Here is a 14,055-nt window from a genome sequence, read left to right on the forward strand (position 1 = left end):
ACACTGCTGGTACACGGCTGGGACACGGCTGGGGACACTGGGACACTGCTGGGACATTGCTGGGGACACTGGGACACTGCTGGGACACTGCTGGGGACATGGGGACACGGGGACACTGCTGGGACATTGCTGGGGACACTGGGACATGGCTGGGACACGGCTGGGGACACGGGGACACTGCTGGGGACATGGGGACACTTTTGGGGACATGGGGACATGGGGACACTGCTGGGGACATGGGGACATGGCTGGGGACGTGGGGACACTGCTGGGGACATGGGGACACAGCTGGGGACGTGGGGACATTCCTAGGGATATTTCTGGGGACACTGCTGGGGACATTCCCAGGTGACATTCCCAGTGGCGGGGACACTGGGGACGTTCCCAGGGGGACATTCCCGGGGAGGGGGGGACATCCCAGGTGACATTCCAGGTGACATTGCTGTCCTGTCCCTGCCCCCCTTGCAGAGCACCCCGAGGCCCTGTCCTGCCTCCTGCTGCAGCTCCGCAGGGAGAAGTGAGCGCCGGGGGGATCTGGGGGGCACAGGGGGGGTTTGGGGGGCACTGAAGGGATTTGGGGGGCTCCGGGGGGATTTAGGGGCACTGAGAGGTTCCAGAGGGCACTGAGAGGATTTGGCACTGAGAGGATTTGGGGGGCCCTGAGGGGATTTGGGGGGACACTGAGGTGATTTGTTGGACAGTGAGAGGATTTGGGGGTCTCTGGGAGGATTTGGGGGGCACTGCGGAGCTCTGGGGGTCTCCAGGTTGTCCCCACCGGCGCGGGGCCGCGCTGGCACTCCAGGGGAGCGGGATTTGGGGGGCTCTTCTGGGGGTCCCGGGGGGATTTCCTGCCCGTCCCCATCCCCGTGCCCGCTCTGGGGGTCCCGGGAGGTTTTCCTGCCCATCCCCGTGCCTGCTCCGGGGGACCCGGGGGGTTTTCCTGCTCATCCCTGTGCCCGCTCCGGGGGTCCCGGGGGTTTTCCTGCCCGTCCCCGTGCCCGCTCCGGGTCCCGGGGGGTTTCCTGCCCGTCCCTGTGCCTGCTGCGGGGGTCCCGGGGGGTTTTCCTGCCCGTCCCCGTGCCCACTCCGGGAGTCCCGGGGGGTTTTCCTGCTCATCCCTGTGCCCGCTCCGGGGGTCCCGGGGGTTTTCCTGCCCGTCCCCGTGCCCGCTCCGGGTCCCGGGGGGTTTCCTGCCCGTCCCTGTGCCTGCTGCGGGGGTCCCGGGGGGTTTTCCTGCCCGTCCCTGTGCCCACTCCGGGAGTCCCGGGGGGTTTCCTGCCCGTCCCCGTGCCCGCTCTGGGGATCCCGGGGGGTTTCCTGCCCATCCCCGTGCCCGCTCCGGGGGACCCGGGGAGTTTCCTGCCCGTCCCCGTGCCCACTCCGGGGGTCCCGGGGGTTTTCCTGCCCATCCCTGTGCCCGCTGTGGGGGTCCCGGGGGTTTTCCTGCCCGTCCCGGTGCCCGCTCCGGGGGACCCGGGGGGTTTCCTGCCCGTCCCCGTGCCCGCCATGCCCAGGCCCAGCGAGGAGATGGTGAAGATGGTGCTGAGCCGGCCGTGCCACCCCGAGGACCAGTTCACCACCAGCATCCTGCGGCACTGGGGGCTGCGGCACGACGACCTGCTGGGCGAGCACATCAAGGCGCTGCTGATCAAGAACAACAGCCTGCCCCGCAAGCGCCAGAGGTCGGGGGTCCTGGAATCCCCCGATCCTGGCAATTCCCTCCCCGAATCCTGGCAATTCCCTCCCGGAATCCTGGCAATTCCCTCCCCGAATCCTGGGAATTCCCTCCCGGAATCCTGGCAATTCCCTCCCTGAGGATTTGGGGGTTTTTGTCTCCCCTGCCCTGCAAGCGCCAGAGATCGGGGGTCCTGGAATCCCCGAATCCTGGCAATTCCCTCCCTGAATCCTGGGAATTCCCTCCCCGAATCCTGGGAATTCTGTCCCTGAATCCTGGGAATTCTGTCCCCTGAATCCTGGGAATTCTGGTCCCTGAATCCTGGGAATTCCCTCCCTGAGGATTTAGGGGTTTTTGTCTCCCCTGCCCTGCAAGCGCCAGAGGTCGGGGGTCCTGGAATCCCCCAATCCTGGCAATTCCCTCTCTGAATCCTGGCAATTCTGCCCCTTATTCCTGGGAATTCCCTCCCTGATTCCTGGGAATTCCCTCCCTGAGGATTTGGGGAAGTTTTTCTCACCTACCCCAAAAACGCCGGGGGGCTTGGGGGGGTCTCATCCCCATTTTTTGTGATCTTATCCCTGTTTTTTAGGATCTCATCCCCATTTTTGGGCTCTCACCCCATTTTTGGGCTCTCACCCCCATTTTTTGACATCTGCTCATTTTTTTGGGCTCTCACCCCCATTCTTTGAGGTTTCACCCCCATTTTTGGGCTCTCACCCCCGTTTCCCGGGCTCTCACCCCGTTTTTTGGGAACCCTTTCCCCGCAGCCTGCGCAGCTCCAGCAGCAAGCTGGCCCAGCTGACCCTGGAGCAGATCCTGGAGCACCTGGACAACCTCCGCCTCAACCTCACCAACACCAAGCAGAACTGTGGGTGCCTCGGGGGGCCCTGGGGTGCGGGATCTGGGATCGGGGGGCGCCCCCCTCACCCCATTCCCACCCCATTCCCACCCCATTCCCGCCTCTCTCTCCCAGTTTTCAGCCAGACCCCGATCCTGCAGGCGCTGCAGCACGTCCAGGCCAGCTGCGACGAAGCCCACAAGATGAAGTGAGACCCCCCCCCACCGCCTCCATTCCCTCTCCCTGCCTCCCCTCCCCTCCGGAGGACCCCCAAAATCCCCCTGAGCCCCTCTGCTCCCCTCCAGGTTCTCCGACCTCTTCTCCCTGGCCGAGGAATACGAGGATTCCTCCAGCAAACCCCCCAAGAGCCGCCGGAAAGCCACGGCGCTGGCCAGCCCCCGCAGCCGCAAGAACGCCGCGCAGCCCCCCAACAACGAGGAGGAGTCGGGCTCCAGCAGCGCCTCGGTGAGAGCCCCCCCAGAGCCCGCTGGGGTCCCCAAAACCCCGGGGTGGCCGCGGGGACCCCCCCCCCCAATCCCCGGCCTTGTCGCTGCAGGAGGAAGAGGACACCAAACCCAAACCGGCCAAGAGGAAAAGGAAAGGCTCCTCCGCCGTGGGCTCGGACAGTGACTGAGGGCTGGGACCCCCCCCAAACCTCGGGGAGACCCCGGGAGCCCCCCCAAACCGGTGACAGCAAATCCCTGGGCTCGGGGCACCCCCCAGCTCCCGCCACGCCCTTGGGACCCTTCCCCTTTTTTTCACCGCATGGGGGAGGGTTCATGGGGTCGTCCCCCCCCGGTGTGGGTGGGGTCCCCCCCCCAGGGGACACAAGCAGGGGGAAGGGGGGACCCCCACCCCCATTTTCCTCCAGAAATGTAAATAAAGGGTGAAACGAGTCGCTGCTCCAGGATGATTTGGGGAGGGGGGACGGGGGCGTCCAGCCCCCCAGGACAGCGGCCCCGGCCCCCCGGGGGTGGTCCTGGGAGGGGGTCAGCACCCGTGGCCAGCGGGAATTGGGGGGGGGGGGTCCTGCCCGCCCCCCCCACTCAGCGTTTTTAAGTGTTTTTAAGAAAAGCAGCAATAAAAACCTTCCTGTTTTGTACCAAACGGCCCCAATTTGTGGCGGGGGGGGGGGGGGCGGGGGAAGGGGGGCGGGGGCCGTGTCCCCCACCCCCACTGCCCCTGCCCCGGTGTGGCCTGGCCGGGGCACGTGGCTCCCCCGGGGACGGTGACACTGCCAGACCCCCCCGAGACGGGGAATCTGGGACAGGGAGGAGCGGGGGGGACAGGGAGGGGACAGGGGGGACAGGGAGGGACAGGGGGACAGGGAGGGGACAGGGAGGGACAGGGGGGGACAGGGAGGGGACAGGGGGGGACAGGGGGGACGGGGGGACAGGGAGGGGACAGGGGGGGGACAGGGGGACGGGGGGGACAGGGAGGGACAGGGGGGGACAGGGGGGGACAGGGAGGGCACAGGGAGGGGACAGAGTGGGGGGGACGGAGTGGGGACAAGGGACAGAGGGGGACAAGGAGGGGACAGTGGGGGGAAAGAGGCGACGATGGCGAGGGGACACTGGGGGCCGAGCCGGGGGGACCACGGGGCCGGGGTGGGGACAGAGGTGACATTGTGGGGGGGGGGCGGCGTAGTGCTTGGCAGAGGGGTGGGGGTGGGGGTGGGGGTGGGGGTGGGGGTGGGCGCGGTCAGAGCGGGCGTGGCCAAGGTGGGCGCGGTCGGGGGCGTGGCCAGTGTGGGCGTGTCCGCCCCGCCCCGCCCCCGAGGCGGGCGATGGCGCTGGCGGCGGCGCTGGGGGCGCTGGGGCTGGGGGCGCTGGGGGTCCTGGGCGCGCTCCTGGGGGGGCTCCCGGGGGGGGCCGCTGGCCGCGGGGGCGCTGGGGGCTCTGGGGGCGCTGCTGGCGCTGCAGCGGCGGCTGCGGCCGCACCTCTGGGCCGACCTGGCGTTCGCGCTGCGGGCGCTGCGGGTCCGGCGGCGGGCGCGGGGCGGCCCCGGCGGCAGCGTGGCCTCCCGGTTCCTCCGCGCCGCCCGGGCGGCCCCGGCGCGGCCGTTCCTGCGGGGCCGGGCGGGCGCGGAGCCGCTGGGGCGGGCGGCGCGGAGCGTGGCGCGGGTGGCGAACGCGCTGCGGGCGCTGCGGGCCCCGCCGCGGCCCGGGGACACCGTGGGGCTGCTGGTGGGCAACGAGCCCCGCTTCGTGTGGGGCTGGTTCGGGCTGGCGGCGCTCGGGGCCCGCCCGGCCTTCCTGGGCACGGCGCTGCGCCCCGCGGGGCTCCGGCACTGCCTGCGCGGCTGCGGGGCGCGGGCGCTGCTGGTGGCGGACGGTGAGACCGGGGGGACAGCGGGGGGACAGCGGGGGGACAGCGGGGAGCGTGGGGGGAAAGGGCCGAGAGGAAGCGGGGAGCTTTCGGGGGACCACGGGGAGACACCGAGGGGAGCGGGAGGGGACCGAGGAATGCCGGGGGAAAGGCACCGGGGAAACGGGGGGGAGCGGGGGGTGACGGGGCCGCGGAGTGGGGAGATCCCGGGGTATAACGGGGACGGAGGTGGGACCGGGGGGATGAGAGGACGGGGAGCCGCAGTGGGACCAGGGGAATAAAGAACGGGGCGGGACCGGGGGCGAGGGGGACAAGGGGTGGGTGGCACGTGCGGCCCCGGGGGTGGGCTGGTGGCCCCGGGGCCGGCGGGGTGGTCCCCACTCGGTGCCGTCCCCCCAGACCTGTTCGGGTCGGTGGAGCCGCTCCTGCCCAGCCTGCGGGAGGACGGCGTGGCCGTGTGGGTGCTGGGAGCGGGGCCGTACCCGCCCGGCGTCGTGGCGCTGCAGGAGCTGCTGGACGCGGCCTCCGAGGAGCTGGAGCCCGAGGACGTGTGGGAGCCCGAGGACATGAACGACACCTGCCTCTACATCTTCACCTCGGGCACCACCGGTGGGGCCGCCACCGGGGGTCGGGGGGGTTCTGTTGGAGCGTGGCGGGGGCTCAGCTCTGTTTTCCCCTTCCAGGCCTCCCCAAAGCCGCCCGCGTGTCCCACCTCAAGTCCATCATGTGCCTGGGCTTCTACGAGCTGGTGGGAGCCTCCAGCCGGGACGTCGTGTACCTGGCGCTGCCCCTCTACCACATGGCCGGGTCCCTGCTGGGCATCGTCGGCTGCCTCGGCATCGGTGAGCGGGGACGGGGCCCCGGGGGGGTTCGGGCACGTTTTGGGGCTGATCCCCCCCACCTCCATCCCTCAAGGGGCCACGTGCGTGCTGAAGGAGAAGTTCTCAGCCAGCCAGTTCTGGGACGACTGCCGCGCCGAGGGCGTCACCGTCTTCCAGTACATCGGGGAGCTGTGCCGGTACCTGGTGAACCAGCCCCAGGTCAGGGCGGGGGGCTGGGCGAGGGGGGTCCCGGGGGGCACCCCCGGAGCTGACGGTGGCCCCGCAGCGCCCCGGGGAGCGGCAGCACGGGCTGAGGCTGGCGGTGGGCAGCGGCCTCCGCCCCGACGTCTGGCGGAGCTTCCAGCAGCGCTTCGGGCCCGTGCGCATCGTGGAGACGTACGGGATGAGCGAGGGCAACGTCACCCTCTTCAACTACACCGGCACCCCGGGGGCCGTGGGGCGCTGCAGCTTCATCTACAAGGTTTGGGGCGCTGGAAGGGGGGGGCTGCGCCCCCAACTCTCCCCAGCCCAGGCACCGACCCCCAGCCCGCCCCTGTCCCCAGCTCTTCTCGCCCTTTGAGGTCGTTCGTTACGACGTCGCGGCCGGAGCGCCGGAACGGGACAAGGCCGGGCGCTGCATCCGCGCCAGGACGGGTGAGGAGCGGGCGCGGGGCGGCACCGGGGGGGTGCCCAGGGCGCCCCCGTCACCGTCCGGGTCGCCGCAGGTGAGACGGGGCTGCTGATCGCCCCGGTGACGCGCCGGACGCCGTTCCTGGGCTACGCCGGCAGCCGGGAGCTGTCGGAGCAGAAGCTGCTCCGCGGGGTCTTCGCCGAGGGGGACGAGTTCTTCAACACCGGGGACCTGGTGGAGCAGGACGAGGAGCAGTTCGTGCGCTTCCGGGACCGCATCGGGGACACCTTCAGGTGCCCGAGCCCCACCGCGGCCCGGGGCCACCCCCAGAGCCCCCTCCCTGCTTGGCTCAGCCCTGGGAAGCGTTCTGGGGTCGTCTCAGCCTCGTGGAACGTTTCTGGGGGGGGTCTCATCCTCATCCTGCTCTTCCCCGTCCCCTCCCAGGTGGAAAGGCGAGAACGTGGCCACCACGGAAGTGGCCGAGGCGCTGCTGGCCCACGAGTCCCTGCAGGAAGCCACCGTTTACGGCGTCACCGTCCCAGGTACCGCCGGGCCCGGCGTCGCCTCCCGGGCCCCCGCGCCAGCCCCGCGGTGTCCCCAAGTGTCCCCTCGCCCGCAGGCCACGAGGGCCGAGCCGGGATGGCCGCGCTCGTTCTGCGTCCCGGCCGCTCCCTGGACGGTCCCGGCCTCTACCGGCACCTGGAGCAGCTGCTCCCGCCGTACGCGCGGCCGCGCTTCCTCCGCCTGCAGGTAACGGGGCAATCCTGGGATTTCGGGCTGAAATCCCGGGATTCTGGGCTGAAAATCCTGGAATTCTGGGCTGAAAATCCCGGGATTTCGGGCTGAAATCCTGGGATTCTGGGCTGAAGTTTCGGACTAAAATCCTGGGATTTTGGGCTGAAAATCTTGGGATTTCGGGCTGAAATCCTGGGATTCTGGGCTGAAGTTTCGGACTAAAATCCTGGGATTTTGGGCTGAAAATCCTGGGATTTCGGGCTGAAATCCTGGTTTTTTATGGCTGGAATGCTGGATTTTTGGGCTGAAATGCTGGAATTTCGGACTGTAATCCTGGAATTTAGGGCGGAAAGTCCTGGATTTTCTTGCTAAAATCCTGGGATTTGGGGCATAAATCCTGGAATTTTGGGCTGAAATTTCAGATGAAATCCTGGGATTTTGGGCTAAAATTTTGGAATTTCGGGCTAAAATCCTGGATTTTTGTGCTCAAATGCTGGGATTTCGGGCTAAAATCCTGGAACTTGGGGTTGAAATGTTGGAATTTTGGGCTGAAATGCTGGATTTTTGGGGGGTGCTCGGGGGGTCCCCAATGCCCGCTGTGCCCCAGGAGCGGCTGGAGATGACGGAGACCTTCAAGCAGCAGAAGGTGCGGCTGGCGCGGGACGGCTGCGACCCCGCGCTGGTGGCGGAGCCGCTCTTCGTGCTGGACGAGGCCGCCGGAGCCTTCGTCCCGCTGGACGCCGAGCGCTGGCGGCGGCTCCAGGACGGGCGGATCCGTATCTGAGCCCACCCGGAGCGCCCCGGGCCCAGCCCGGCCCCGGCAGCGGCGGCCATGGGGGTCCCATGTCTGTCCCAGGGGTCCTGTGTCCGTCCTGGGGGTCCCGTGTCTGTCCCGGGGGTCCTGTGTCCGTCCCGGTGGTCCCTGTGTCCATCCCGGTGGTCCCCGTGTCCATCCCAGGGGTCCCGTGTCCGTCCCGGGGGTCCCGTGTCTGTCCCGGGGGTCCCCGTGTCCGTCCCGGGGGTCCCGTGTCCGTCCCGGGGGTCCCCGTGTCCATCCCAGGGGTCCCGTGTCCGTCCCGGGGGTCCCGTGTCCATCCCAGGGGTCCCGTGTCTGTCCCGGTGGTCCCCGTGTCCGTCCCAGGGTCCCGTGTCTGTCCCGGGGGTCCCGTGTCCGTCCTGGGGATCCCCGTGTCCACCCCGGGGGTCCCAAAATCCATCCCAGGGATCCCAAAATCCATCCTAGGGACCCCAAAATCCATCCCAGGGATCCCAAAATCCATCCCGGGGGTCCCAAAATCCATCCCGGGGGTCCCAAAATCTATCCCAGGGATCCCAAAATCCATCCCAGGGATCCCAAAATCCATCCCGGGGATCCCAAAATCTATCCCGGGGGTCCCAAAATCTATCCCGGGGATCCCAAAATCCATCCCGGGGATCCCAAAATCCATCCCGGGGGTCCCAAAATCTATCCCAGGGATCCCAAAATCCATCCCAGGGATCCCAAAATCCATCCCGGGGATCCCAAAATCTATCCCGGGGGTCCCAAAATCTATCCCGGGGATCCCAAAATCCATCCCGGGGATCCCAAAATCCATCCCGGGGGTCCCAAAATCCATCCCGGGGATCCCAAAATCCATCCTGGGGGTCCCAAAATCCATCCCGGGGGTCCCAAAATCCATCCCAGGGACCCCAAAATCCATCCCGGGGGTCCCAAAATCCATCCCGGGGGTCCCAAAATCCATCCTGGGGATCCCAAAATCCATCCCGGGGGTCCCAAAATCCATCCTGTCCCCTCCATGTCGTCCCCCCCATGTCCCCAAGTGCCTCTCAGCTCCCCACGTCCCCCCCACGCCCGTGTCCCCTCTCGGGGGTCCCTGTCCCCCCGCCCTGCTCCGGGGGCTCTTTGTACACAAAAATTCCCCATTTTGGGGTCTTTTTTTGGCAAATAAAACTCTTTTGTAGCAAATCTGGTCCCTGTCACCCCCAAATTTGGGGCAGGGACGCCGAAGCCGCTGTCCCCAAGTCCTGGAGGGTTTTTTTTTTGGGGGGGGGGGGTGGAATTGGATTTGGGGTCCCTCCCTCCCCATTTGCCAAGCGATTCCTCTCTTAATTAAATAATGATTACCAAGGGCTGAAGTTTTAATTCATTTTATTTTGAAGCCTTTCTCCAAAAACTGGGGGATCCTCACCCCCCCGCCCCCCAACTTTGCCATCCGCCCCGAGCTCAAACCCGATGGAAAAGAGGGAAAAATGGGGAAAACCCCTTAAATCTGTGCAAAAAAAACCCCAAAAAAACCATTTCCACCTGCCCCTCACCCCCGAGCCAGAAACTGGGGTCCCAAATCCTGCAAATCTGGGCTGAAATCGTCCAAATCCGGACCAAACCCGACGGATCGGGGGCCAAAATCCCCAAAATTTGGCCTGAGCGGTGGAAATGGGAACGAAAATCCTGCAAATGGGGCTGAAATCCCCCAAATCCCCCAAACCCCGACGTTCGGCTGGGCGCTGAAATCCTGCAAATTGGGATCAGCAACGCGGAAATTGGGCCTAAAATCCTGGAAGCCGGGACCAAAATCCCACAGTTCTGGCCTGAAATTGGGCCAAAAATACCGAATTCGGTTTTTTTCTGACACCCAAACCAGGCCGAAATGCTGGGAATTTTACCAAAATCCCCAAATTTGGCCGGGAAATAAAAAACCCAGGTGTGAAATCCTGAAAACTGGGAGTGGAACTCAGTGGTTCAGGCAGAAATCCTGGAATTCTGGGCTGGATTTTTTTACTAAAATTCCGGAATTTTGGGGTGAAATCCTGGAATTTTGGGCTGAGGTCCTGGAATTTGGGCTGAAATCCTGGATTTTTGGGCTGAAATGCTGGAATTTTGGGCTGAAATCCTGGAATTTTGGGCTGGATTTTCAGACTAAAACCCTGGAATTTCAAACTCTAATCCTGCAATTTTGGGCTGGAATTTCGGGCTGAAATCCTGGAATTTTGAGGTGAAATCCTAGATTTTTGGGCTGAAATCCTGGATTTTTTTTCTGAAATCCTGGAATTTTGGGCTGCATTTTTTTGCTAAAATCCTGGATTTTTGGGCTGAAATCAGGAATTTTTCTTCTGCAATCCTGGAATTTTGGGCTGGAATTTTGGGCGGAAATCCTGGAATTTCGGGCTGAAATCCTGGATTTTTTTTTCTGAAATCCCGGAATTTTGGGCTGGATTTTTTTGCTAAAATCATGAATTTGTCTTCTGAAATCCTGGAATTTTGGGCTGGAATTTTGTGCTGAAATCCCGATTTTTTTTTTTCCTGAAATCCTGGAATTTTGGGCTGGAATTTTATGCTGAAATCCTGGATTTTTTTTTGCTGAAATCCTGGAATTTCATGCTGAAATCCTGGATTTTTTTTTTTCTGAAATCCTGGAATTTTGGGCTGGAATTCCGTGCTGAAATCCTGGAATTCCGTGCTGAAATCCTGGATTTTCGTGCTGAAATCCTGGAATTCCGTGCTGAAATCCTGGATTTTCGGGCTGAAATCCTGGATTTTCGGGCTGAGATCCTGGAATTTCGTGCCACACCCCCCCCCTCCCCTTCCACCCCCACCCCTCCCGCCCCCATCCCGAATTTCCCGCCCCGCGTGCGTTTCGGGGAGAGGAAGAGGCGCAGCCGGGGTTGTTGGAGCCGTGTATTGTCGGGAAGCCAATCCAGAATAAAAACAGTGCAAATACAGGAACAGGGATCTCGGCCCCCCCGGGGGTCCCGGTGCCGCCCCGTGTCAAAGGCACAGAATTCGGGGAGCGGGGCCGGGGCTCCCGGAGCCCGGAGCCCCCCGGCCCCCCCTCCTTGCACGGTTCATGTCACACACACGAGGTCACACGACACGGACGTGACACTTCCACAACACCCGGGAATTTTTGCCGGTTTTTCTGTTGTTTTTGTTTCCTTTTGTTGTTTTTTTTTTTTCTTTTTTTTTTTTTTTTTCCCTTTCTTTCAGTTTTTTTTTTGGTTTTTTATTTTTTTTTTCCCCTACACAACGTACAGGTTTTCGGGGTTTTTTTTTGTTGGTTTTTTTTTTTCCTTTGTTTGGTTTTTTTTTTTTAAGTGGATTTTTTTTTTCCTTTTTTTAGCCTTTTTTTTTTTTTTTTTCCTTTTTCTTTTCACCTTTTAATGTGTCAAGAAACAGCTCAGTTTTATATACACGGATGAGTCCTGGTTATATCGGCAGCGAGAGCGGAAGCAAAACGGGGCGGGATGGGGGAGTTCGGGTGGGAATTCGGGATGGGAATGGGATATGCCTTTGGAGGAACCAAAAAAAACCCCCCCCTCCCCCGAAACAGAAACCCCAAAAAAGCGTTTTCACAAGCGGATCTACCCCTAGCCGGAAAAAAAGCGGGAAAAATCCTCGAAGTTTGGAGCTGGGGGAGGGCAGGGGGAATAAAAAAAGGGAATTTTTCTGGGATATCACAGCCCTGGGGGTGGAGGGGGAGGAGGGGGGGGCAAGCCAAAAATAATAATAATTATAATAATAATAATAATAAAAATAGGGATAAACCTATGCTGGGGGGAGGAGGCTGGACACGGATCCAAATGCCCCTGGAATTCCGGGATTGGGGCGAGGGGAGGTGGGGGGGAACTGCCTGGGATCCCAGGAAGGGTTTGGGGGCATTTTTGGGATTGGGGGGGGGGAGTCCATTTTTCTTTCTTTTTTTTTTTTTTTTTTTTTTGGGTGGGGGGTCAGAATTGCTCAGGAGCCCGGGAAGGGTTTGGGGTCGTTTTGGGAATGTACCCCCCCACCCCCCAAATCCTGGGAATCACTTTTGGGGCGGGGGGGGGGTCAATCCAAGGGGGGGGGGGTGGGAACTGCCCAGGACCCCGGGGAAGGGGTTTGGGGTGGTTTTTGGGGGTTTGGGGGCGTTTTTTTGGGGGGTGGGAACTGCCCGGGATAATTTTTTTTGTTTTTTTTTTTGGGGGGGGGGGGAACTGCCCGCAGCCCCCCGGGGCTGAGACCCCCCGGGGAGGGGTGACAGGGCTGTCCCCCCACCCCGAATTTCGTTTATAGCACCAAGAGTTCGGCCCCCCCGGGGCCCCCCCCCCCCCCTCTATTGCACTTGGGTTTGGGATTTTTTTCCAGGTTCTCACCATTTTTACGGGTGAAAATCCCGTTTTTTAGGTTTTTTTGTGTTTTTTTTTAAAATTTGTTTTCTCATTTCAACTCAGCCCAGGGGCCCTGGATTTGGGGGGGGGGACAGTGGCACTTAAGGGGGGGACGGGGACCCCCGGGGGGTGGAGAGGGAATGACCCCACCCCAAAATAAAAGAAACCCCTAAAATAACCCAAAAATTCTGGTTTTAGCCCCAAAAACCCGATTTGTCAAAGTGCTCCCGGGGTGAGAAAAGGAAGGGGGGGGGGAGGATTTTGGGGAGGGGGGAATTGAAAGGCGAAAATGGGGGAGGGGGGAGCAGCTGGAAACGGTCAAAGCCAACGAAAACACCCCAAAATTCCCCATTTCCGGATATAAAACCCCACCAACCCCCACCCCCCCAAAAATCAGAATAAACCCCAGCTTTCCTTTGCCCCGGGGGGGGGGATTTGGGGGGTCCAAGCCCCCCCCCGGGGTAAGTGCTCATTGAATTTGGGGAGGGGGCTGGAGAGGGGGGGTTCAGGGGTGGGTTGGGGGTTCCCCTCCCCTGGATTTGGGGTCGGGGTCCCCCCTTTAGGGATGGGGTTCCCCCCTGGTTTTGGGGGATTTGGGGGCCGCCCCCCCCCCGAATTGGGGGAGGCGGCGCTTGGGAATTGCACGAGAGGAGCGGGAATGGGGGGAAAGGCAGGGAAAAGGGGAATTGGCAAAATTCACTGAAAGCACGAAAAAATGGGGAGGGGAGGGGAGGGGAGGGGAGGGGAGGGGAGGGGAGGGGAGGGAAGGGAAGGGAAGGGGATGGGGAAGGGGATGGGGAAGGGGAAAGGAACAGGATGAGAAGGGAAAGGAATGGGAAGGGGATGGGATGGGGAAAGGAAGGGGATAGGGATGGGAAGGGGATGAGATGGGATGGGGATGGGATGGGGATGAGGAAGGGGATGGGATGGGATGGGAAGGGATGGGGATGGGATGGGGATGAGGAAGGGGAGGGGAAGGGGATGGGATGGGATGGGAAGGGGATGAGATGGGATGGGGATGAGGAAGGGGAGGGCAAGGGGATGGGATGGGATGGGATGGGAAGGTCGGGAAGGCTGAAGTGCAAATCGAGACTTTTCTCGCGGCTCATTTTCTTGCTTTGGGTTGTCCTCGACACCCCCAGGGGACACTGAGACCCCCCCCCTCCCCCCCACCAGTGCCACCCCCGGGGACAGAGGGGACGTCTGAGACACCCCCGCCCCCGCGGTGCCACCCCTGTCACCCCCAGGGTGCCACACAGGGACCCCCTCCGCTGTCCCTGGGGGACACAGGTGCTGTTGGTGACCCCGGTGCCACCCGCGGGTGACGGAGAGCGCGGCTGCGGAGCACGCAGGGACCGGGGACACGTGTGGGGACAGCTCTGGGGACAGCTCAGGGGACACTCACCCGCCCTGGCCGCGCCTTCGCTCCGCTGTCCACTCCGGAGCCGCCGCGCGTCCCCCCCACCGTGGGGACGGGGACAGCGGGGACACCCCCGGGGGGCACCTCCAGGGATCCTCGGGGACACCGAGGGACCCCCGAGGGGTTCCTGGGGCGGCTCTGGCAGCGTCCGTCACCCCCGGGGACATCGGGATCGGAGCCGAGGGCTCGGGGCCGGCGTCTCCGGGGTCCTCCTGCGGAGCGGGTGGGGGACGAGGCCCCCCGGGATCGGGGCCAGGGGGAGGTGACACCCCGGGATCAGACCCAAAGGGGATTCATCCCCCCGGGATCAGCGCCTCCCCCCAGCAGGCGCCCCCCCAAATCCTCCCCGGAATCAGCACGGGCTGCCCCCACCCCCCAAAATCTCCCCCCAGGGAATCGGGGAAAGGTGCCCTTGCCAAAGTCTCTGGAAAAGGGAGAAAAAAGCTTTAACCATCCATGGAG

The 14,055-nt window shown here is 63.3% G+C and overlaps 2 protein-coding genes across 2 annotated transcripts in view; both read left to right on the plus strand.

The window, feature by feature from the left end:
• The window catches only part of INTS3 (integrator complex subunit 3), a 28,376-nt gene extending 25,148 nt beyond the window's left edge, over positions 1-3,228 (plus strand). The window contains exons 25-30 of the mRNA XM_068175097.1: positions 469-517; positions 1,515-1,682; positions 2,443-2,543; positions 2,649-2,721; positions 2,819-2,978; positions 3,070-3,228. Coding sequence (XP_068031198.1) covers positions 469-517; positions 1,515-1,682; positions 2,443-2,543; positions 2,649-2,721; positions 2,819-2,978; positions 3,070-3,147 — 629 coding nt within the window. The 3' untranslated portion in view covers positions 3,148-3,228. The remainder of the gene's footprint in view (positions 1-468; positions 518-1,514; positions 1,683-2,442; positions 2,544-2,648; positions 2,722-2,818; positions 2,979-3,069) is intronic.
• Positions 3,229-4,072: 844 nt separating this feature from the next.
• On the plus strand, positions 4,073-7,843 carry SLC27A3 (solute carrier family 27 member 3). Its single transcript, XM_068174767.1, has 10 exons — positions 4,073-4,847; positions 5,241-5,450; positions 5,525-5,683; positions 5,757-5,881; positions 5,949-6,143; positions 6,226-6,316; positions 6,388-6,586; positions 6,738-6,835; positions 6,913-7,043; positions 7,636-7,843. Exons 1-10 carry the CDS (start codon positions 4,073-4,075, stop codon positions 7,810-7,812), a joined length of 2,160 nt encoding a protein of 719 aa, XP_068030868.1. The 3' UTR covers positions 7,813-7,843.
• The last annotated feature ends 6,212 nt before the right edge of the window (positions 7,844-14,055 follow it).

This window comes from Anomalospiza imberbis, chromosome 29 (assembly GCF_031753505.1).
Source record: "Anomalospiza imberbis isolate Cuckoo-Finch-1a 21T00152 chromosome 29, ASM3175350v1, whole genome shotgun sequence".
NCBI lineage: Eukaryota > Metazoa > Chordata > Aves > Passeriformes > Viduidae > Anomalospiza > Anomalospiza imberbis.